The 26,509-nt window shown below is 42.6% G+C and overlaps 1 protein-coding gene across 1 annotated transcript; it reads right to left on the bottom strand.

The window, feature by feature from the left end:
• Positions 1-26,115, bottom strand: si:ch211-180a12.2 (cell adhesion molecule 4). The gene is made up of 7 exons (XM_039764948.1): positions 25,950-26,115; positions 21,800-22,138; positions 15,331-15,630; positions 14,913-15,203; positions 2,436-2,531; positions 1,827-2,210; positions 1-545 (listed from the first exon to the last, which is right to left on the bottom strand). Exons 1-7 carry the CDS (start codon positions 25,999-26,001, stop codon positions 529-531), a joined length of 1,479 nt encoding a protein of 492 aa, XP_039620882.1. The 5' UTR covers positions 26,002-26,115; the 3' UTR covers positions 1-528.
• Positions 26,116-26,509: the final 394 nt, after the last annotated feature.

Here is a 26,509-nt window from a genome sequence, read left to right as displayed (position 1 = left end):
TCAAGAATGTTATTCTTTATTTTTAGTCAAAGTACAAAACCAAAGGTTTAGTTGAGTAGAATTTTCAATTTCAGTGTCCTGTGGTGTCCACAAAATCTGGCCTCTTTGATTTTGCAACAATAAATGAACCCTTAATGTCGGCCATCCTTTACATTGCAGCACAATGGATTATGAAAAAGATGATCGCTATTTTCCAACTCCCATACCCAGAGAGTGATCGGACTCTGCAGCATGGATGTCCACTACAAGCTAAAGGGACACACCGCAGTGAGGGCTTACTGGCTGATGAAATTAATGAGGATCTGACAATCCAGATGGCTATGCTGAGGTGTCACTTTAATAATGGACTCCAAATGGTTGGTAAGGTCAAAGTCTCCAAATCAAGAAGGTTGAGGAGGTTAAGATCATCTGGTGAGCTAGCCTGTTTGGTCCTGCATTGAGCCTCCATCTTCAAGAGTCACATGACAATACTCAGCCATCAGCTTGTTCTATAGTTAATGCTCCAATTCAAACCACAGGGTGCCACCATCAACAATCTGTGGAGTCTGTAAAGGAAAAACAACTTCAGATCTTCATATATAAGATGGCACCTGCCTCTGTCTCTGGACCTCAGACCCCACCTATCTCTATTACTTACTCGGTATTCATGCCCTGATTTCCTACTTGTCTGACATCTTTTCTCCCTGGTTCTCTCTAACGTTCCTCTGCCTGTTCCCTCCACAATGATCTCCAGCCTTAAATCATATAATACTTCCACACCTTTACCTCACTCTGATGACCTATCCACCTACATGATGCTTTTTTATATTTGACCCCTCTTTTCTCTTTCTCTCCCATATATCCATTTAAGATTTCATATTCACTGATCCTTCACTTCTTTCACTTTCTGCTCCTTTTATGACTTGGTTCCTTTCCTAAATATTTTACACTCTGTTCTTCTTTCTTCACCCTTTTGATCCCTTCACTCAGGTTCTACTGGCTTTGCTCCTTGGACTAGTGAACCCCTTACTCTCTAATTCTGACCTTATAACCTTTGTTCAATCTACTTTGCCCTCCTTTGAGGCCTCATTCTTCTTTGTTCTCCCCCTTGTTTGCTACTGGGATTAAACCTCCTTCACCTTTCCCTCTCTGTCTTCCTGTCTGTCATATGGTTTTGAGACATGGACGCTATCCAGTGACCTGAGAAGAAGACTGGACTCCTTCAGTGCTGTGTCGCTTCAGAGAATCTTTGGGTGCTGCTGGTTGGACTTTGTGTTACTCACGGAGTCCTGAATGAGGCACATGACCTGCATTGTGAGGAAACGTCAGTTATAACACTACGGCCATGTGGCGTGGTGACCCAAGGGTGGTCCAGCTTGCAGGATCCTCATTGTTGGGGACCCGAGTGGCTGGACCAGGCCACGGGAACACCCGCATAACACCTGGCTGTGGCAGAAAGATGGTGATTTCTCAAGGGTGGGACTGGATCACATGTCTGCCTGTGGAGGTTGCCATCCGGGATCCTGAGATATTTCATCACGTGGTGGGTGCAGCAACGTGCTGTACCAGTTAATGCTCACCAACCTAAGCTAACCTAACCTAACCTGATCTGATATATAATATACTATACAGTATAATATACTGTCAATAAAGGAAACAAGCTGCAGGGGTGTTGTACAACGGAATGTGAAAATGCAGTGTCCCCTCAGCGATAAATAAAGTGTATCAAATCATCAGCGCACTAACCACTAGGGAAATATCATAAAAAAGAAACGAACATTGGGGACAAAAAAAACCCAAAAAAACGTGTCAACCACCTCCAAGGTCTTTGTTTTTTATTTACTTACCTGTCAGATGTGCTATTGTTGTCTTCCTCACTATGCACGTTATCTTTCCCTCCTGTGACACCTGGCACTTGAACTCAGCTCCTTTATGCTCCTGGAGGCTGACGACAAAGTGAAGGAAACTCAGGACTTGTTTCCGGCCATGGGAAGGAATCTTTCGCAACTCAATCCAGTACTGTGGGTCATTGTCAGACAGCAGGGACAAGTTAAAGTCATCTTGAGTGTCGCAGAGAAGTTTGTCTGAAATCAGGTTGTCATTCACCAACCACTTTACTGTCACGCCTTTGAGGTCGGACCCTTCGATGGAGCAGGTCAGGCACACTTTCTTCCCCACCTTGATCTTGGTGGGTACAATGATGTCTGAGACAATCAGTTTCTGCTTCTGCACTGTAGGAGAACAATGTGAAGGCAGGTGTGAGAGTCAAAGGCCATGAAAACTCGAGCAATGCATACATTAGTATTGACTATAGCGCCTCGCATACACACTGCCTGGCCTGCAATTAACATGGAAGTCACACGCAGGAGCCTAAGAGGGCCGCCTGGACTGAGGCATACCTGGACAGTCTGCTGTCCCTTTTCCCATACAGCACTAGCTGATGAGTTCTTACTTACCAGTTCTCCATATCAGATATCCAATCCCAGAGGCAAGCGCCAGTATTATTACAGCAGACATCGCCCCAATCAGTGCCGGCTGAAATGAACTTTTATCTGTTGAAAAACACAACAAAACTGACAATTACATGTCGAGGCAGGATGTGGAGAACATAACAGAAGTGAGAGGACACTGAGGCTCACATGAGGACCACAACTGCACAACAGCACCATTTATTTCTGTAGCACATTTTCATACATATAATGTGGCTCAAAGTGCTTTACATGATGAAGAAAAGAGAAATAAAAGACAAAGTAAGAATTAGAATAAGACAACACTGATTAACACAGAATAAGAGTAAGGTCCGATGGCCAGGGAGGACAGAAAAAAAAAAAAACTCCAGACAGCTGGAGAGAAAAAATAAAATCTGCAGGGGGTCCAGGCCATGAGACCACCTGATCAGCCCCCTCTGGGCATTCTACCTAACATCAATGAAACAGTCCTCTTTGTATTTAGGGTTCTCTTGGAAGGACTGGATGATGATGGTCATGTAGACTTCTGGCTTTTAAACCATCAATGCAGGAACATCACGGTGCTTTGGTTAGGTGGTGATGGCGCAGGTCGCCACCACAGAAAACCAGGAAAAGAAACAGAAGAGAGAGTAGAGGTTAGTACGGATTTTAGAGCCACCATGAATAGTTATGATAATTAATTGAATATACAGAGTATCAGGACTAAGTTAAAGTGAAGTTTTCAGAAAGCCTTGTTAAAGTAATGAGTTTTCAGCAGTGTGTTAAAGAGCTCCACCGTATCAGCCTGGTGAATTCCTATTGGCAGGCTATTCCAGATTTTAGGTGCATAGCAGCAGAAGGCCGCCTGCCCGCCTCACCACTTCTTTTAAGTTTAGCTCTCGGAATTCTAAGCAGACACACATTGGAGGATCTAAGGTTACTATTTGGAGTGTACAGTAAGTTGTCAGACATTCTGAAATATAAGATGGAGCAGATTATTTAAGGCTTGTAAACCATAAGCAGAATTTTAAAGTCAATCCTGAATGACACTGGCAACCAGTGTAGTGACATCAAAACTGGAAAGATGTGCTCGGATTTTCTTTTCCTAGTTAGAATTCTAGCAGCTCCATTCTGCACTCGTTGTAACTGATTGATGTCTTTTTTGGGTGGTCCTGAGAGGAGTGCGTTACAGTAATCTAGACGACTGAAAATAAAAGCGTGAACTAATTTCTCAGCAACTTTCAATGATATAAGAGGTCTAACTTTTGTTATATTTCTTAAGTGAAAAGATGCTGTCCTAGTGATCTGATGAATATGTGATTTAAAATTCAGGTCACAGTCAACAGTTACCCCTCAATTCTTTACCTCTTGACTTTTAATTCTAATGCATCAAGTTTATTTCTAATAACCTCATTATATTATTGCCAATCACTAAAATTTCTGTTATCTCTTTATTTAGTTTGAGAAAATTACCATTCATCCATTTAGAAACACAAGTAAGACATTGTGTAAGTGAATCAAGAGAGTCGGGGTCATCAGGCGCAACTCATAAGTACAGCTGTGTGTCATCAGCATAGCTGTGGTAGCTCACGTTGTAACCTGAGATAATCTGACCTAACGGAAGCATGTAAATCGAAAAAAGCAGCGGACCCAGAATAGAGCCTTGTGGAACACCATATACACCGTAATTACTACAACTAACAAAGAATTTTCTACCTGCCAGGTAGGATTGAAACCAATTTAAGACAACTGCACAACTCAACTAAACACTGCTGAGCCTCAGAATCTTCAGATCATCACCTTCATGATATCCACACTTTGAGTTTGCGAAAAGAGGTACAAAGAATTAGACAGGCCATGACAAGACCATAAATGATGTAAATGTTGGATATAATGGACTGGCATCCTGACTGGGGTCAGGAATGACTACCTGCCTGGCCAGGAGGCCGTTATGGATGGAGTCCACAATTGTAGACACAACTTAGCTAGGATGGTCCTCTGTTTCTGTCCCAGTTGGGATGATCAAATAACAGAGTGGACCTTTTGTCCCTGTGCTATCGTCTATTTAAGTTACCCTTCTCTTTGTCAAGTTCGTTATTGGATTGGTCGACTCCCGCACCCTAAATAATAACACACACGCATACATAGATACACACACACTCGGACCCTAACCACACCAGTGCCCTATGAATGACACCCACACAGTTGGCTAACGTTTAGCACTTAAAATACCACACAAATGCTTTCGGTATAACACAACTTGTCACTCTCTCAGCACATCAAGAGACTTATTTATTTATCGGCACGGACAACATACGATGTTTTAAATAGACCTCAGACCTAAATATTACTTTTGGCCTCCAAGCAAATAAATATTAAAACATACAAAGACTCAGTATCCCTGACTATAGGCCATTTGTCAACCAAGAACACCTTCTTCTCGCATTGTCCATAACTATCGAGCGGCGCCCTCGCTCTCAGCCTTAAAACCCCGCAGTGTAGAGCTAAATGGCAAAATCTCTAGCTGCTTCAGGTGCTCTTAGAAATCTACCTTATTATTTCAATCACTCTAGATATTAAGACAAAGCATAGAAAGATGAAAACAAGTTACTATTTATTAAAGAACAAATAATAAGTAATAGAAAATAAGTTTGATAGTAAAGTCTGGATAAAATAGTCTTTAAAAAAGCTTAGTGAAAGGAATCAGTAATGTCAAGGATGAAAGTCAAGGGGGCGGTTGATTTAGCAATTGATGTTCATGAGAATGCTGTTAACTGACGATCGGATGAAAACTGGTTACACGTGTCTTTGTTGTATTCTCTGACGTGGCTCTTCCGTCGTCACTGTTTCTCTTCTTCTTCTGCTTCTGACGTTGCTTAAAATGAGGCATATTTATGATAAAGTTTCATGCCGTGGTTTCACAGCACATGAATGTCCCATGCACCTGATTGGCTGGCTGTCAATATGATGGATGAATTTTGCTCCCCAGGTAATAAAGTTCTTTGATATTGCCTCAGTTCTTCCTTTCTCAGGCTGTAAAACCCCATTGATGTCCCAGATGTTCATCCGTAAAGTAATCAATAACCTGAGGTATCAGGTCAGGCTTCCTTTCTCAGGCTGTAAACCAAATTAGCACTAACTGTTATAACTGTGAGGTATACAAAAGAGGATATGTCTTTTTATTATAATGCCCTACATCTGAATTCATCTTGTAGGGTTTGAGCAAAATATAATACAGAATAAGATGTAGATTTTATACACCATAACAGTCCCTCAATGCAAAAGGTAGCAGTGCTCCCCAAGCTGGAAGCCAGTATGGACTCCCGCAGGGTTGCCTGCATATCGTTGTCCAGAAAGATGACCTTATCGGGGTCCTTGGGTGCCACTGTGAAGAACGGACATGGAGAGCTTCCATATGAAGGAGACAGAAGAGGAATATTAACAACAAATACTGTGTTGGATAGTTAAAGTTAAAGCTTGTGAACATGTCTCTGGGTAATAAGAAAAACTTTTATTTATCCCTAAACTGTGTTTGCTGAAGTTGTATTGATATGGCTCCAGCTGCAGACCTCCACAGCTCCGAAATTCAGCAGCTCAGCAGGACAGTTAATTGGATTGCAGGTTTTTGTCACCTGGTTTATAGATAACCACTCCCCCAACCCTAATCTTAACCCTGGTGCAGCAGGTGTTATCACTGATGTATAATATAAAGTGACAACATCTATGGAGTGGAGCTCTGGAGGGCTGCAGCTGGAGTATATTACAGTTGTGTTGGGTGTTTAGTGCTCCGTAGTACCCTCTTGTGGCCACAATGTTAATACAGTAAAGTCATACTTGACAAAGCAGACTGAACACGGCAACTCAATGCACAAAAGAATACCAGCGCTTGAGGATTGAAGTTTGTAGTGTCGTTTAGAGAATAATTTAGGTGGGCAAAATGTTCTAGCCCAGAATAGTGAAAAGAACTGACCATTAGCCAAAGCTAATATCGACATTAAACACGGCTTCAGTTTGGTGTCTTTTAAAATTCAAGACATGCTTTTGCCTTCAGCTTCATCAGCCAGTACAGCAGCTCTAACAAATTCTCCATGTAAACAAGAAATCATTGCAAGTTGTACACAAAGACCACACAACTCTTGAAGGCTGGTGGGCGTTAAGGCATTTCTCCAGCCATACTTGCTTTTCCCTAATTTTAAGACTCTCATTCCTACCACCCAGAACCGCACCATTTTTGACATAAAATGTTCTACTCTGAAATCAACAGGTGGTGTCTGGATTGAGAAGGCCTCACCCTGAGGTTTCCATGCCCTGTAAAGTAGTAGTAGAGCAGGGACACGAGCAAAAGGGGGGCTATGAGAGCATCTCAACCCCCCCAAACCCCCTAACCCCCTTTACCTACGTACATTGGCTGAAGTGCCAGGTTTCTTTTGTTAAGAATGTGCTGCGCCCTTTCATTGTAGGAGGAAAAAAGGGAGCAAAAACTAACAGGCCTTGTTAAAGCTAAGTGGGCTACTCTTTACTTGATAGATAGATACTTTATTAATCCCCAAGGGGAAATTCACAAAATGTAAGAAAACAAAATATAGTCTTTACCTGGGGCTTTTTATTTATTTTTTTAACAAATGCGCCACAAATGGAACTCCTGGCACAGAAGTGAAACTAAAAGATTTCAACAGAGACAATAGTCAATGCTTTCATTAATGTAAGAAAAACTGAACATTCATTGGTCAGCAGTCCCTCAGACACTACCAATCGTTGATGCTGGATGTCCCTGATTGGCTGCTCTCGTGAATGATTCCTTGAAGTGGAAGCTTTAGTGGATTCCTGTTGTGCAAAGAAGTCAGCAATTTAAATTGTCCAAGTAAAGTTAGCATATTGCTGCTGTTTGTTATTTATAAAACTACAGATTTTTAAAATTTGTAGTACTAGGGTGTTGTACCGTGTTAGCCATTATGAATGTAATGAGAAGTCAAGCAAAATGACCCCTTTTATTGGTTAAGTAAAAAGATTACAATATGCAGACTTTCGAGGTAACTCAGGCCTCTTCTTCAGGTAACATGTAATGGAAGCAGGGACCCGAGTTGCCTCGAAAGTCTGCATATTGTAATCTTTTTACTTAACCAATAAAAGGGGTCATTTTGCTTGACTTCTCATTAAATTTGTAAATAATCCAATTTGTGTATCATGGCGGTTTATTTAGGCGACAGCAGCTACAGATGGGTATGAAACGCAAACGCTGTGTACAAAACGTTTGAGAAATCTTTATCTTCCAGTTTTAAAGATGAGTTGAGCTAAACTGAAACCAATGCCAAAAATTAAATTGCATTAGTCTGTTAGATTAGATTAGATCTTCTTCTTCTTCTTTTGGTTGCTCCCGTTAGGCTTTGCCACAGTAGATCATCTGTCCGCATGTGGATTTGACAAAATTTTACACCAGATGCCCTTCCTGACGTAACCCTGTGTGAAATATTGCCGGCCATTCATCCCGGCCAGTACCCCCAGGCCACCAGGTGGAGCCCTCCCTGTGGCATGGAGGTGCCACGAATACCAGCAGGGAATTATGGACAATAGAGTTTTCTTCCACAGCCCTGCTGGATACCACAGGGGCCGCTAGATGGAGCTGCAGGGAGGAGCAAAGAATATTTTCCCTACTCCCTGGAAGTACGTCCGAGTCACATGGTCAAGAGGAATGACGTGCTTCCGGGGTGAAGAAAAGGGTTTGATAGTGAGATAGTGATAGGAGATCACATGGACTGGGGATTAGAAACACTTCCAGGTCAGGGACTATAAAAGACTGAGAGAGACACTAGAGCGTTGAGCTGAGCTGGGTGGAAGGGTGGCAACGCGTCTGGGAGTGGAGGATCGTTTATTGTACTGTGATTGATTATTGATTTATGAATATAGTGGGGTGGAGAGTGCGTTGTGCACGTTACTGTAAAATAAAGTCAACTATTTAGACTTTTACCTCGTGTCTGACGTCAAGGGTTCAAGGGTTCAAGGGAGCGACAGCGGCGCCTATCTGTCACCCCTGGTAAACACACTGGTTTGTGCATCCCATGTGGATTAATCCCATGCTTCAATAAAAGATAGCAAACTTGTGTGTGTGGGGTTTTTTTTTAATTCATTTAATTTAGTGCTAAATCACTTTTTTCAGATGGGGTGTTGAAGTGGTGGGGTTCGTGTCCCTGCGTGGAGTTTGCATGTTCTCCCCGTGTCTGTGTGGGTTTCTTCTGGGTGCTCAGGTTTCCTCCAAAAGACATGCAGGTTGGGTGGATTGGTGATCTCACATTGACCCATATGTGTGTATCTGTGTGTGTGTGTGTTCACCTTGTAAATCAGGGGTCCTCAATCACGGTCCTGGAGGGCTGCAGTGGCTGCAGGTTTTAATAAGAAGCTCTTATTGCTCAAGTAACACTTCTGCTTCACTTTAGTTGTCTCACTCGTTAAGATGTTGAGCCCTTATTGCTTATTTTACTTTTAAACAGCTGATTTCTCGGCTTTTAATGGCTCCTAATTAGCAATAAGATGCAAATAACAAATGAGACCAGCATCTCTCCATTTCGCTTGTTACCATTGATACCTGTGTGTATTTATCATGTGCTGTTGGGTTTAATGAAATACTTTGAAGTGAAGAGAAAAAAAAAGTGAAGGACTGAGAATTCCTCCTCCATTTTAGCCTTCAAACCATTTGGATGATATCCTTAGAAAGGGTGAAGAAAACCGAGGATACGAGACTGAGGTGACATGGCAGAGTTAAAGTGCCAACAAGCCATAAATTAAATTACAGGCAGTCGCTGGGTTAGGTACGAGATAGGGACTGTAGGTTTGTACTTAAGTTGAATTTGTATGTAAGTCAGCACAGGTCCATAAATTTAATAAATGCTATTGTTGACCGACTGTAACCAAGTGCTCTGCCAATGAATGATGGAGTTTCACGTCTCTGTCACCTTTTTATTATTTCTACTTTATTTTTACTGGTGATGGTTTATCTCCTCTTTACTGTATCACCAGCACTTGCATCAGATTTGTGTTTCAGAGACATTCTTGAAGCGTGAAGACAAAAGGTTAAGATGAGCTCTTCTGAACAGCACTGTCCACGCTATCACAGCAGGAAGGCACCCGTCATCAACACGTCTGGTGTACTGACGAGAGACAACTTCCTGCTATGTGCGTAACAGAACAAGCAGGCTTGCTATTGAGAATGACTGGGGGCGGCGAGGGGGGGTTCATCACCAGCCCACCACACAGTCACCTCCACTACAGTATGCTGCCTGCAGCGTCCGCCCACCGAGAACGAACACGGTGTGGCCAAAGGCGGGTAGTGAATCGCCCACCACCGCCCCCATTCAACAGGCAGCCATCCGCGGCACACTACAATGCTTCCCCCCGCTGCCCCGTTCACCCTCAATGGCCTCCGTTCAGCCTCAACCGGGTCACCGCTTGCAGCATCACCAGCCGCCCACCAAGAATGAACAGGACAGCCGTGTGTGGTGGGCAGGCAGTGAAACCGCTTGCCACCGGGAGCCGCCCGAGGGACACTACACTGCGCAAGCAGCGAAATCTCCCCCCTGCAGCCTCCATCCAGCCACCGCTTGCAGTGTCCCCAGGCCGAAGATGACGGAGTGGCAGTTACTGAGGTGCATTCATCACAGCTGCGGCTCCGTTCCTAAGTCGTAGGTCGGATGTCCATAACATGGGGGCTACCTGTATTGGCAAGAATTGCTTTCTAATTAAGCAGCCGGGTGAGAACAAAAACCTGCAGCTGCTGTGGCCCTCCGGGACCCTGATTAAGGACCCCTGCTGTAATTATATAGGCACTTTGCCTAGGGTTTGTTCCTGCCTTGCTCCCTTTTCTAGCTCAGGGATAGACTCCAGGCAGACCCCCATGACCTTGTTCAGGACTAAGCAGATTAGATAACGACTGACTGACTTTGTTCAGTGGTGGCTCACTAGAAATTCTAAAAGCAACAAAAACAAAGTGAAATTCTTAAAAAAGGTTAAGAACGTCAGATTAAAGAGCACAGAGAATACATGGCAGGGTGCGAGTGGAACACATTGAGGGCTCACGACATCAGGAGACACAACACAACGAAGTAAAGAGAAAGAAATGGGGCTGCCCTCAGATGTCTAATGGCTTCAATGGTCTCAATGTCACTTTCTTTGTTGCCAGGACTTAGCGAGGGAACACGATGAGACTGGAGATACCGTCAATAAGGGCAGCTTCAGAGGATTTATATAAATGATGGCAAAGTATGTTAAAAATCTTGACAGTTCACTTTGTTGTTATCTGTATTTTCTGGAATTCTGGCATGTCACAGTCTACACAGTATGGTGGCAATGATGCTACTTATTATGTCAGATTAAATCATCTTTTTTTCCTGTCAAATAGATGAGAAAGCCTGCATTTTGTATCATGCATTGTTGTCCATTACAATGACTTATGTGGGTATTGCTGGCTTATTTTAAGTCAAGTGAAGTCAAGTGGCTTTATTTTCATACCATCCATACCCCGTATTGCACCATACAGTGACACAAAGTAACCGGACCACCACAGTGTAACAAAAACATAAATACAGGACAAGTGCAAGACCACCAAAATGGCAGAGTTTGTGTGATTAAAAAAAATGAAACCTGTCAGAACCTATTCGACCTTAATTGTAATCTATACAAAGAAGGTGAAAACAAATCAGAAACTGTTTAGTGAAAAAAAGGGGGAAAACTCCTACAAGAACCTGACATCATGAGTGTGCAGACCCCCTTTAATAATCCAGGATGTGGCTGTGTTCAGAATCGACCAATCCCAATAAGTCATCTCCGTAGTCTGTAGACACCGGACATCAATTCAAGGGGCTCTGACGGAGCTCAAGATGAAGTTGGCCTCTTCCTGTATTCCGATATCCTCTCGGTTGTGACACACTCCAAAAGCCGTGGTCCGCAAAGAGCTTCTAAAACATGAGCGGGATCTCATCACTGAGAGTTATCAATCAAGACAGGGGTACAAAAAAGTATCCAAAGCACTAAACATCCCATGTAGCACAATGAAGGCAGTCATCAACAAGTGGAGAATGTCTGACTCAACAGTCACTCCAAGATCAGGACGTCCCTTCAAGACTAATGAGAAGACAAGGAGAAAACTGGTCAGGGAGGCCATCAAGAGGCCTGGAGCAACATTAAAGGAACTGCAGGATTTCCTGGCAAGTCCTGGTTGTCCCTTATATGTGACGACAATCAAGTCGTAGTCTTCATATGTCTGAGAAAACCATCCAAGCCCGGCTAAACTTTGCAAAAAAGGTAGCAGTTGTCCCATAACCATGTTGAAAAATGTATTATGATCTGATGAGACCAAGGGTGAACTATTTGGCCATGATCCCAAAAGGTATGTTTGGCACAAAAGCAACACAGCACATCATCAAAGGAATACTAGGAGACCCACAGTGAAACATGGTGGATGGAATCATGAGGAGCTGCGTGTATCAATCAATTTTGGGACAAAACCTTTAAACATCTGCTAAGAAGCTGAAGAAGAAGAGGAACATCACCTTTCAGTATGCCAATGACACAAAGCATACATCAAAATCAACAAAACAAGTGGCTCCATCAAAGGAGGATTCATGGTCTGGAGTGCCCAGCCAGAGCCCACCAAGACCTGTGGGGTGACCTGAAGAGAGCTGGGAACTGAAAATGCCATCGGAATTTGACAGATCAGCAAGGAGGAGTCCAGATGTGCTAAACCGATAAGACTCTCACCCTAAAAGACTGAGTGTAGTAATAAAATCAAAAGGTGCGTCAATTAAGTATTAGTTTAGGAGGTCTGCACAACGAAGCAACCAGGTTTTTGTAGGATTGTTTTTCCTTTTTCACTAAACAGTTTCTGATTTGTTGTCACCTTCTTGGTATAGGTTGCAATTTTGCAATAAATGTGAAATACATTTTTATAGACTTTTTATATCCATTGTATACTATATGCATCAGGGGTGCCCACAGTTTTTCGGCTTGCGAGCTACTTTTAAAATGAACAGGTCGAAATGATCTACCTACATTAAAATGATATATATATATATATATATATATATATATATATATATATATATATATATATATATATATATATATATATATATATATATATATATAAACTGCTCAAAAAAATTAAAGGAACACTTTGAAAACACATCAGATCTCAATGGTAAAATGAAATCCTCCTGGATATCTATACTGATATAGACTGGGTAATGTGTTAGGAACAAAAGGATGCCACATCGCTTGATGAAAATGAAAATGATCAACCTACAGAGCCCTGAATTCAAAGACGCCCCAAAAATCAGAGTGAAAATAAATAAATACAACAGTAGCAACAAATGTACTCCATAAAAATAAACTACTAGGAGCAGATCTAAAGGGGTGAGTGGCAGCAGAGCTCCGAGTGCGGACAGGGCAAACTGTTCCTGAGCAATACTTGCAGTGTGGCAGGGCACAGGATCCTGCTGAAAGAGGCCACTGCCATCAGTGAATACCATTGTCGTGAAGGGCTAGACGTGGTTTGCAACAATCTTTACCTATGGGGTGGAACATTTTTAGGAATCAAGTGTAACGATTAACATTTACACCTGACATTTTTCATTTGTATTTGACATATACCCTATGGGCACAGAAATCAACTTTTCCTTTTAGGTTAGTCCTTTGTCATGTAGAGTAAGTGAAGCAATTGCCATATAAACTGTATATGTGACATACTGCTTAAGTGAGATACATGCCAAGGAAGATACTGTAACTATTTGTCATTTAAGGTGGATATTTAACATTTAATTAGCAAATGTGTCATAAAAACTGGCATTGGCCTTATGAGCCATATGGAGGATGGATATATTATGTGTAAGTGTAACGTCTCTCAATGTATAAAGCAATAAAATGTCCAGCGTCTGGTGTTATGTCACCCAGCAATCCACAAGAGGGAATGTATGATGAATATAAACAAGTGGCCAGCATAAGATAGTAAACCTTTCAACATACATTCATGTGTCCAGATGTCATGTGTCACACACGCGTGCTTAGGAGACAACTAAAGGGCTTGAGTACATGTAATTCCACGCCGCACCAGTGGATGGCGAAGTGCACAAAATCGCCCTCTCGATCTTTTGCAAACCATTCTAAAGAAATCCTGCCCAGCTCTGGGGCAGCCAACGACGTCCGGTCCTGATGACATCACTTCCCCTACTGGCCTTTAAAGCTGCCATCTTGTGGATGATAAGGCAGTTCTGTTTTGGATTCGATTGTATAAACTTGGCAATGCTTTTACAACTGTTTTGCAGCCGGGAAAAATTATATGGGTGGCTGCCCCAAACCTTCGCAAGGTCTGATGGTCATTCTTGTTACACACGTCATCTGGAGTCCACAACAGGGTTAGAATGTCTGATGTAAAAGGGCAACAAACGTACAAAGAAAGAGGGACGTCAGGCATATGCAGTGAACAATGGTTTGTAAAGGCACTGATGGACTTATTATTGCACCATTAAAAGAGCATTTTGCTGTGCTAGTTTGCTATACAAACTGAATATTTTACACGTATGCTGGGTATTTTGACATTGCCTGGTGGGGGGTGAGGTGGGTGGTCTTTTAGCCCTGGAACCCCTGCAGATTTTATTTTAGTTTTGTTTTTTTTTCTCCAGCCCATCTGTTTTGTTCTATCTGTCCTCCCAGACATCGGCCCTTACTTTATTCTTTGTTACTTAGTATTACCCTAATTTTATTTTTGTTTGTATAAACGTTTCTTTCCTCATCTTGTAAAGCACTTTAAGCTACACCATTTCTAGAAATAAACGTTGTTGTTGTTGTAAGTGAGGCATTTATCATATAAGACGGACACTTAACAGTTAATCTAAGTATCAGACTTTTAAAGAAGACATTTGCCAATTAAAGTGGATATTTTAAATATAAGGGACTCATTTGTCTTATGAACAGGATATTCTTGTACATGCAATATGAATACTTGACGTATAATTAAGATATTGCCATATTTACGGGATATTTGACATTTAAGGTGGATATTTGACACACAGTATAAATAAGATATTTGTCAATTCAAATTTTATTTGACATAGATGGATATTTGATATATGAAAAAGATACTTGTCATTAGGAAATATATTTGACATATAACCTGAATATTTACATTGAACATTTGTCCTGTAAGTATAACATTTGTCATATAAGCTAAATATTTGTCATTTTACATAGCAGGCTAAACACACGTATAAAAAGCCAGTCCGTTTTTACACTGACACTGCTCTCCACACGTGATGAGAGAGACAAGCTGATGCCCATCAAACTTGTCATTAACTAAAGAGATCCAATTCTGTGAAGTGACTCTGGTGAAGGGGACCAGTATTTGTAACAAGATGGCACAGCCCTGACACACTAATATGAGCCCCCCTGCACTCTTTCTGCTGAACGTTGTGTCCCGGGGCGTTGAAGAGGAAGGTCACTCACCTTCAAGTCTGACGGTGAACTCCTCGATCAGTGGGTACTCAAAGCCTTCCTGCCATATTTTACAGCTAAGCACCTGCCCCGCGTCCGTCTCGCCCGGTGTCAGGATGTAGTGCTCGGCCATTCGGTAGTTGCCGTCGGCTTTGCGTCTCACTTTACTAGATGAGATCTCCTCTCCTTTGACGACCCAGCTCACTGCAATGCCTTCTGGGTAAAAGCCGTCCACATCACAGGTCAGCGTTTGTTCTTTGTCAGGAGTTAAAATGGACGGGGTGATTCTGATTTGCGGGCGCCCTGCGGAGACACAAACAGACAGGGACAGTCCTCAGAGACTGAAGATGTGCGCGCAGGGTGGCAGGAAGGCAGGAGAGACTCACACTACGGGATCCTTCGTCAACAACAAGCCATCGGAAAGTCTTACTTCGGAATTCCAACTGAAAGTCGGCTCTCTCGGGTTGCTTCATTGCCACATGATGTGCCACACAGGAGAAGGTAACGTTGGCATCCTTGGAGCTCGGGGTGAAGAGGAGGTAACTGGTCGCTGTGAAGGTTCTGTTCTCATTTGGTTCTGCCCGCTCCTCCCTCGGTGCCCTGATCACTTCTTCCGCTCTTTGCCATGAGATTTTAATGGTGCCAGGGTAGAAGTCGGAGCAGGTGCACTGCAGGGTGTTGGTGGTGTTGGGGGTGACAAGCCGTGACTTGATTGATATCTTTGGTGGATCTGAAATGATAAGAGTGGAGACCATCAAAGACAAACACACACAGGTGCTCATGTATGGACATTCACACTCGCTCACAGTTGAGATGCATTTGCACAAAAACACACAAACATTCACTGATGCAACATGAAATCACGCAGAGGGTATCAAAAGTATGATTAAATATAGTGGACCTAATAACAGTTCTGAATCCAACATGGAGGTGGGTGACATAGTCATGTAGCGGTTAGTGCTGCTGTTTTATAGATCCGCTGCATTCAGGGTTTGAACCAAACAACCCTGATTCTTGTGAAGTTCTCCTGTTCTCAACATGTGTTTTCTTCATGGTATTCCAGTTTTACTTCCACATCCCTGAAGATATGAAGATTTGTTTAAATGGTGACTCCACACTGACCCCAGTTTGTGTGAGAATGGGCTGTGTCCTGGGTGGTCTCCTGTCCTCATCCCAAAGCTGCCAAAACAGATTTCAGTTTCCCGTAATCCTGAATTGGATTAACTGGGTTATGTCATTTTATGGAGGAGAAAGTAAATCGGGTTATGATGCTTTGTGTTTTCAATTAAATGAAACCAAGTTCTGTATTTTGACACATTGATATTTATAATGAACCCGCAGGCTAGAGATGTTGGTAGGACATGAAAGTGAGATGTTCACCCTACTCTGTACACGTGACAATGCTACTGCAACCATGTTATGTTATATTGTATGTGTAGGCCCTTCTATTAAACTTGAAGAAAAATCCATCCATCCATTAGATAGATAGATAGATAGATAGATAGATAGATAGATAGATAGATAGATAGATAGATAGATAGATAGATAGATAGATAGATAGATAGATAGAGCACTATATAATAGATAGATAGATAGATAGATAGATAGATAGATAGATAGATAGCTATATAATAGATAGATAGATAGAGCACTATATGATAGATAGATAGATAGATAGATAGATAGATAGATAGATAGATACTTTATTAATTCACATACTCCAGCAGCAGCATACTGATAAAGAACAATATTAAATTAAAGAGTAATAACAATGCCTGTAAAAGCAGACAATAACTTTGCATAATATTAACGTTTACCCCCCGAGTCACATAGTGTGGGGTCTCCTCAGTCTGTCAGTCTGTCACTGAAGCTGCTTCCCTGTCTGAAGATGATCCTGTTCAGATGATGCAGTGGATTCTCCATGATTGACAGGAGTCTGCTCAGTGCCCGTCGCTCTGCCACGGATGCCAAACTGTCCAGCTACGTGCCTACAATAGAGCCTGCCTTCCTCACCAGTTTGTCCCTCTTCTTTATTCTGCCTCCCCAGCACATCACCATGTAGAAGATGGCGCTCGCCACAACCGTCTGGTAGAACATCTGCAGCATCTTATTACAGATGTTGAAGGACGCCAGCCTTCTAATGAAGTATAGTCTGCTCTGTCCTCTCTTACACAGATCATCAGTATTGGCAGTCCAGTCCAATTTATCATCCAGCTGCACCCCCAGGTATTTATAGGTCTGTACCCTCTGCACAGTCACCTCTGATGATCATGGATCCATGAGGGGCCTGGTCCTCCTAAAATCCACCACCAGTTCCTTGGTGTTGCTGGTGTTCAGGTGTAAGTGGTTTGAGTCGCACCATTTAACAAAGTCTTTGATTAGCTTCCTATATCCAACCCGCTATATCCTAACTACAGGGTCACGGGGGTCTGCTGGAGCCAATCTCAGCCAACGCAGGGCGCAAGGCAGGAAACAAACCCTGGGCAGGGTGCCAGCCCACTGCAGGTTGAAGAAAAATACTAAAGCTAATCCAATAGGCCAGGGGTGTCCAACTCCAGTCCTGGTGGGCCACAGCGGCTGCAGGTTTTCCTTCTAATCATCCTTTCCATTAGAGATCAGTTTTTGCTGCTAATTAACTTTTTTTGCCTTAATTTTATCTAACTTGAATCCGACCCCTTAGTTGTTCCTTTTTCCTTATAATGAGCAGCCAAACAATAATGAGACACAAAACAAGCCACCACTTGACCAGCTCACCACAAAATCTGAAAATAAAGTAAGGTGAAGGTCTCAGTAAGGTTAACTGGCTCAGGTCACCAAAACATCTTGACGGCGTTCTTAGAAAAAAATGGAAAAATCAACAGTCTACTGTGGCAGAATGAGAGCAGCAACAAGCCACGGAATTAAATAACGACTTTAATTAACAGCAAGAATCGGCTTCTCATTAAGAAACTGGTTGGAGTGAAACTGGCTGGAGTTTGATGTTCCAATTTAGGTGGTCCTCGGTCAGCTCGTTTCACGTCTCATTTCTGATTGGCTCACATTTAAGGAAGAAACGAATCAATTGAGAGGACTGAATCCTTAAAAACAGGGCTATTAAAATGAAGGAGAAAGGAGTTAATTAGCAGAAAAACGGTTAGAATGAAAACCTGCAGCCACTGCGGTCCTCCAGGACCAGAGATGGACACCCGTGCAACAGTCAGAGCCCACAATTAACTAACAGAGCATTTCTAAGCCTGCTTGTTTAAATGTCACAGGTCAGTGTGGTTCAGTGTAGCTTGTTTTGCTTGCAGCCTGTTCATCAGTCTTATTTTATTGTATTTTTATTTTCTTTAAAACACAATTCACAGTTCACCACAGTTGGTTTGATCTTTCATTAAGACCACCTTCAGTATGGCTTGTTATCATCATATGTCCCCCCAGTATACTCTGATGGGACTCCCATTTTGATACCCAACAGGGCTACATGGGAGCTGTGGTTCCAGTGGGCAGCCCTGTTGGGTTCTTTGGGTGCCACCAGAGTGAGGCTCCCCAGTTCTGTAGAGGTTGCACCTAACCTTGGAGGCCATTTCAGTGCACTGGTCACACTCCCTGGTCTTGCCCAAATAGGAGCTGCTCCACCTCATTCAGGTCAGTCAGACTACTCTATGAGATTGCTAGGAATAATTGAGCAAGATGAGGATTGCCAAACTACTCATATTATATGCTTACAAAGTAAATCTAATTCTGGAAGGGTTAGGGTGAAACTACTCAAATTGCTGTTGGCTGTTGTGTTTGGAGGTCACTTCTTCTCTTTTAAAGTGTAAGATGAAGGAAATGCCTGCGTGGGAATCTCGTAAGATGCTGACTAATTTCCTTCCATCACTATTAGTTGCACCATTTTGGGCCCTCCCGTAGGCCACCAGTACACACCATTACAGCAGGCCTTCCTCCCAAAACATATGCAAGAGTCCACTCACTGATGCTCAGGTCAGTCAGACTTGACCATTCAGATACCATCAAGCTTCATTGGCACATAAAGTCAAGTGAAAATTTAAATACACCCCATGGAGACTGTTGACTTTTTCAACATATCTGAACAAGTCTGTGGTGGGCTGGCACCCTGCCCGGGGTTTGTTTCCTGCCTTGCGCCCTGTACTGGCTGGGATTGGCTCCAGCAGACCCCCCGTGACCCTGTAGTTAGGATATAGCAGGTTGAAAAATGACTGACTGACTTATTTTGGGGTCTAATTTTAGCCCTTGACTGGGCTGTTATATAGCGCCTTTCAGCTCCTTCTACTGTTCTGGGTTACTTTACAAATGCCATTTAATTGTTTGCACAGGTCCACACTTGGACCACTGGCCGGAAATTAAGGACTGACAGTACCGAGGGTCACTTTTCAGCTGATTCAGATTTCTACACTTTGACAGGTGGGTAATAAAATGACTTTCTCAGGGGGTCACACACAGTAACCCCATGGTAGAGCCTGAAACTGAAAGCCTCTGATTTATATAGCGCCTTTCCATAGTAATTTACAGATATATTATAATTGCTTTAGCGCTGCTGCCTCACAGTTAGGAGGGTTCGCTTCCCGGGTCCTCCCTGCGTGGAGTTTGCATGTTCTCCCCGTGTCTGCGTGGGTTTCGTTCCACAGTCCAAAGACCTTCAGGTTAGGTGGACTGGCAATTCTAAATTGTCCGTAGTGTGTGCTGGGTGTGTGGGTGGGTGGGTATGTGTGCCCTGCGGTGGGCTGGCACCCTGCCCGGGGTTTGTTTCCTGCCTTGCACCCTTTGTTGGCTGGGACTGGCTCCAGCAGACCCCCCGTGACCCTGTAGTTAGAGTTGGATAATGGATGGATGGATGGATCTGAACAAGCAAACATTGCCTACAGATACAAGTGATCTACAGTACTTCAACACATGGCACATCAAATAGAGCATCAGAAGAAGACAACAGTTGAACATCTAGGCAAAGACCAGGTTTTTTTGGAACAATGTGTTCCGCACAGATGAATCAATGACAGGTGGCACAACACAAAGACAGCAGCATTTCAGGAGAAGAACCTCAAACCAACTGTGAAGTATGGTGGTGCTCATGATCTGGTTTACAGTTTTACTGCCTTAGGCTCCTGGGCAGCTTGCTGTCAGCGAGTCAACTGTGAACTCTGCATCTTACCAAAGTGTGTGTTATGTTCTGACTGTGGCCACAAGGTGGCGATAGTGAAGAGTGTTCCAGGAATCGAGAGACTTCGGAGGACTAATTGTTTTCCTGTTGTTGCTCCAGTTGTTGGATTAAAACTTTAACTTTTGGGCACTGAGTCTCTTCATTTTATCCTCTGACAACGTAACAGTGTGCCTGAGGAGAATGTGAGGCCACCTGTCTGGAAGCTGAAGTTGAACTGGAAACAGACCTTTCAACATGATAATGATCCAAAGCACACCAGCAAACACAACACAACAAAGAGGGTTATGGGCTGGCCAATTCATAGCTCTGACTTAAACCCCTTTGACATAATCTGGGGGGACATGAATTAGGCAGAACATGTAAGGAACCCCACAAACATGAAGGAAATTTGAATGGAGGAGTGGAGTCAACGTCAGAGACCGGTGGGCAGTCATGCAAGATGCTTACAAGAAGTCATTTCTGCTAAAAGGCTCCTGAGGCCAAGTGTGGACTTACTTGTTCCCCAGTGGACCATCATTTCTATTGACATTTTGTAGAATATGCTCAGTTACCTCTTTTACTTTAAGATTTTCTCAACACATGTGTTTGGTTGAAATCTACGAGACTTGGGATCTAAATAAGGGCAGTGAATATCTGAAATATAAGACGGGGCCATCCAATTTAAAGTTTAAAAAGCAATCAATAATATTTTAAATTGCATTTAATACTGAACTGGCAGCCAACGAATAGAAGCCAGGACTGGAGTAATGTGCTCACGGTGTTTAATGCCAGCAGCATTCTGGACAGTTTGTAAATGACCGAGCAGACATCATGGGGGACCAAGATATTAAGAACTAGACTAGCCAAATCACTATGAATGCATGAAAGACCAAATTGATTTAATTCTAGAAATAACGTCAAAAATCACGGCATGAGATGACACACAAGAGGCAAAATTACCTCAATTTCTAAAAGCCTGTTTACGGGACTTGGAGTGGCTAAAAGAGATAACCTGCGTTTTATTATAATTGAGCTGGGGAAACGTACCGTCCATTTAATAACAGCCTTTGATATCCTGTAAAACAAAGCTGTAAAGACTCGCTAGCTGTTGGTTGACTGCATAAAAGTGAAAGGAAATATTATATTTTGAGACTTTAAAGACGGTGGCACGGTGGCGCAGTGGGTAGTGCTGCTGCCTCGCAGTTAGGAGACCCGGGTTCACTTCCCAGTTTGCATGTTCTCTTCATGTCTACAGTCCAAAGACATGCAGGTTAGGTGCATTGGCAATTCTAAATTGTCCTTGGCGTGTGTGTGTGTCCTGAGGTAGGCTGGCACCCTGCCCCGGGTTTGTTTCCTGCCTTGCGCCCCGTGTTGGCTGGGATTGGCTCCCGTGACCCTGTAGTTAGGATATAGCGGGTTGGATGATGGACTTTGTCCCATTAGAGAGCCTGTGTAGGTCAAATTGAATTTGAGGTTGAGGCTCATCCTGAGAATATCTGGAGATTAGGTGCCAGATGACATCATTGTGATAACAATTACAATTAACTAAATCAAAAGGGCAATACATAACAATGAAACGACATTCAATAATGAATAAAATAATATCCAAACACCAAAAAGCTTCATCACAAGCCACACATGTGTCACCTTATCAAAGGCCTTTTGAAAATCAGCCTGGAGACTCCTGCACACTTGCACATGGACTTGTTCACAGAAGTTGGGTTGTCGTTGACAGGTTGGCACGAAGGACTCTACTTACTCATAGCCTTGAGCTCCACGATGCCATTCGATTGATCGGGCGGGTAGATGATGCTGCACTCGTACAGGCCCTGGTCAGCGATGGTGACGTTGCTGAGAAGAAGGGACGCATTCCCATGGCGCAGCTCAGCGTCAGACAGGCGTGCCCGGGGCGTAGACAGATCGTCTTTCAGTCCATAGCTGGCCACCACGGTGTCACCCCATTTCCAGATGACCGCCAGCAGGTCCAGCCTTAGCGGGCTGCTGCCGTGTGAGAAGGTGCAGGGCAGCACGACATCCGAATGAAGAAGGGCCTCCACCGGAGACGTGGTGGACACTTGCAGCTCTATACATCTTATAACTGAAACAGAGGACAAGAAGCCAACAATTAGCCAGGGCTGGCGCAACATTCTGAATGCACACTGGAAATAAAGAATAAAGACTACCTTGTAAGGCACCATATATAGTAAAGTGAGAAATGGCAGCTGTTATCTGATCTTCTCGGCATACTGAACATCAGATGACGCCATGTGCATTGTTACAGTTCAGAAACTCTCAAAAAGCAAAGAAGAAAAAAACAAACAGGCAGAGCAAATGGCAGATAGAAACCCACATCGATTGAGTTGTCTATATCTTTAATAACTATCAGGGGATGTATGGAATAGTTATCAACTGCTCAGGGTGATCCTGCTGTCATCTGTGAATAGCACAGGGCCCCTGAGGTGGACATGCCAATTCTGGTATTCTATGGCAAATGCCAACCGAGCTCCACGGTGCCCACTAGAGGACGTTGTGCCCTCGGGCCACCCTCATGAAGTCTGTTTCTGATTGTTTGGTCAGAGACATTCACACCAGTGGCCTGCCTGCCTGCCTGCTGGAGGTCATTTTGTAGGCCCTGCCAGTGCTCAACCCGTTCCTCTAGTGGGTCCTGCTGATAAGTTAAAGACCTTCTACGAGGCGCCCTGTCCAGCTCTCCTAGAGGAACTGCCTGTCTGTCTGTCTCCTGGAATGTCCTCCATGCCCTTGAGACTGTGCTGGGAGACACAGCAGACCTTCTGGCAATGGCACGTGGTATTGATGTGCCATCTTGGAGAGGTTGGACTACCTGCACCAGCTCTGTGTGGTCCAAGTATGGCCTCATGCTACCAGTAGTGACACTGACTGTAGCCAAATGCAAAATGAGTGGCAAAACAGATCAGGGCAAAATGTCAGTGGCCTCCCTCCACCTGTTAACCCATTCAGTCCTGTTTTAGGGGTCTTCTCATTGTTGCCCCTCTAGTGCACCAAAGCAGTTGAAATTGATGAACGAGCCCCTCTGCTTCTTCACTGACCAGTTGAATGGCCCACAAGTGTCACTGACTTGATGCTATACTCGGATTCAAAAGGGCGCCTTTAATTTTTTTGAGCAGTATAATTACAGTATAAATAAACTGCAACAAAGAACTAGAAACAACCCAACACATCACATCAGGCCGTAAACAACTGACATAGACAGATGACATGCACAGACACAATCTGTTGGCAAACATTTCAAACTGGCACTACAACAGAAACCAGACTAGAAGGACTAGAAAATGGAACCCATAAACAAGACTGTATAATGACAGACAAAGCACTGGGAAACAAACCAGATAAAACAACAGAAATTATTCATACAGCCGTACTAAACACACAGACAACTTAAAAATACCCATGCAAGTAAAAGAAGGTGACAATCGTGCCTATTATTGTACCCACGACTGCTGCAGAACAACACACTCCACATAAAAGCCTGCAGACACGGCATTTAAATGAATACACAGACAGAAACTATGGAAAGCAGCCATTTGAAATACTTGTCACACACACAGATACGATGCCATAAAACATCATGGCACATAAAACTACCCCGTGTTACCGATCGCTACCGAGCGCACATGTGCACGAGCCTCTTTTACTAAAACAAATGCAAGGGAAAGCAGCGCCAAGCAACATTCCTTATTAAAGCTGCACACTGTAAAAAAATTAATGTTACATTTATGGTAAAATACTGGCAGCTGGGTTGCCAAAATTTTACTGTAATAAATAAGGTGACAATATTTTTAGGTCTATAGTATAATTTTGTAGTAAAAACTATTTGGTCTTTGCAGTATATTCCAACAGAAGGGAATGTTTAACCATAACTAGAAATTCGTGTTGTGTAATAAATATGACAATCAATAAACAATACGTATTGGCACGATAAAATCCCAGTACACTAGTGATCATTTTGAACGAATCTTTAATGTGACTCGGGAAGAACGAGTCATCTCGTGGGAGTGAGTCGTTCATTCGCGCATGCGCATTTGCGCAACTTCCTATAGTTTCTGTATTGGACTTATTGATTCACCTGTTTCGAGTCTTCGGGTTTGTCGGGTCGTTCGTTCATCACGTGACAACTTAAACAACTCAGTCTGAGCCGGAAACAGAATTGATTAGTTCAGTGTTTCTCAAACTCGGTCCTCGGGACACCCTGTGGCTGCAGGTTTTTGTTCCAACCAGATTCCTAATCAGTGACAACACCTTATAGCACTGATCTCATTTAATTATTTTTTTTTCTTTTATTCGACATTCAGAAAAGCACAGAATCGTGATTTTTACATTTATAAGACATTTAGAAATATTTCTGCTTTTGATCTAGATTTAAATGCTTAACTCTCTTTTGTTGATTTCATTATATTTTGCCCTTTCTCTGTGCAGTTTTTTCCTCTTCGTTGTATGTTAATAATGACAACTTAAAACGAGCAGAGCAGACACCCTGGCAAACAACAGTGAATAATCAAAGGCTGCAGCTACTTTAGAGTCAGACCCACTAATTAGTAAATAATGGATTAATTAAACAATTAGAACACCTAGAAAAGTAGAATGAAAATCAAGATGAAAATACTGTTAAAAAGAAAAAAAATACATTATTCATATATAACTGCTTGGTACATTTTAATATATATACTTAGTTTTCTAATTAATATATTGTTCCTTAAACACAGAACTTGGGAAATATCAGTTCACTTAATTAGCCCAGGAGTTCTATTAAAAACAGAAGCTGGTTGGAACAAAAACCTGCAGCGACAGGGGGTCCCAGGACTGACATTGAGAACCTCTGGATTAGTTCATCTCTCGAGTCTTCGGGTTTGAGTCGTTCGTTCATCACGTGACAGCCCCATAAGTTTAACCTATGCAGTCTGAGCCGGAAAGAGAATTGAACGAAATGACTCGAAAAAAGATTCGTTCATTTTGCTGAACGAGACTCAAAGGTCTAAATCAGCTTCCATAACCTTACAAAACCTTCAGCACGTGGGGAATAATAAGTCTGCTAGCTTAAGTTAAGTTTTTTTCCCCTACTATTCAAAGGTATGCGGTTCACCAGGAACAATATTGTAAAAAGGGGCGTGTCCTTATGCAAATATCGTAATCGTTTTTACTGAAACAGTGATTTCCCGTTTTACATTTTACTGTTGTTAACCTTCGTTATTTAAAAGTTTTACACTGTAAAATTAACAGATTTTTTTCAGTATAACTGTAATACATCAATAAATGGTATTTAGCATATTTTGAAGGTAGAAAAATATAGATTTTACAGAACTTGGCTGTAAAAAATAATGAAATTTATTGTTTAAGATATACAGGTAATTTTCAGAACATAAGGTAACGTTCCTTTTTTTCAGAAAAGGTCTTTTACTTTCATCATTTACAGTATTTGTACCGTTAAATTTACTGACATTTTTTACAGTGCAGGTAAGCTCCTGTTTACTATGCCATAAAGAAACAAGCATGGACTACAATAATTATTGCCGTTATTAACGCAAGCACACAAAAATGATATATATTCATACATTTTGTGGACAGATAAAGATGAAAAAAAATTCCCACGAGAGCAAGGAAGCAGCCAAAGCAGGACCCCTCAGTCACTGGCTCACTGTGATTTTCACGGGCCAGCGCAGAATCGCACTTTGGCGTTTTTCAGACTGTGAGCGGAACATCACAGGACCCAAAATGAATGTTTTCATAGAAAACCAGCGAGTCTCCTCCCATTTTCCCAGCTAACATCCCAATTTCACTCTACAACCGAAACAAACAAGCCGTCATTAAGTTTCAAAGTTCACTCGAGTCCCTAAGTTTAGATTTGCCACTCATTGGCGTTTTGGCAAACTTACCCTCGATGAGAACGATAAACAATCGCACGGAATCCGCTCGCCAAGTCGCCATTCATGCCAATGATCGTACTTTCTGTTTCACTCTGTTGACATGAATGTAAATATGCTCTCATTTGTAGACTTTGTATAAATATATGTAAATGACGTTTTGGTGGTGACCAAAGGGTGGCAGTAGTGAGCTAAGTTTGTTAATAAAGTTTTTCAGAGTTTTTTGTATGCCTGAGACTGAACGCTTCCACGTGTGTTTCATTCCTCCAGAATTATATATATAATAATATATATATATTCGGTCTAGTATTATTACTTTACACGCCAGAACTGCTGTGGCATTAGTTTCTGCTAACACGCTCGACACGCCCACAAACATTCCGATACGCACGTGTCATCCTCCAGGAAACAGCCCAGTCGGTCTTATTGAAGCTTTGCGCTCTGAAGACCCCTGTCGAGCTGAGCGTAAAGTTCATTTGAAACTTTCTTTTTGAGATAAGAATTCGGTAAGATCAGGATCTCTCTGCTTTACACGATTAAAAAAAAAAAAAAAACGGTTCTTTAATGGTGCT

The sequence above is a fragment of the Polypterus senegalus genome, chromosome 10, assembly GCF_016835505.1.
Source record: "Polypterus senegalus isolate Bchr_013 chromosome 10, ASM1683550v1, whole genome shotgun sequence".
Taxonomy (NCBI): Eukaryota; Metazoa; Chordata; class Cladistia; order Polypteriformes; family Polypteridae; genus Polypterus; species Polypterus senegalus.
The sequence above is the reverse complement of the archived record's forward strand: the minus strand, read 5'-3'. Positions and strand labels throughout refer to the sequence as shown.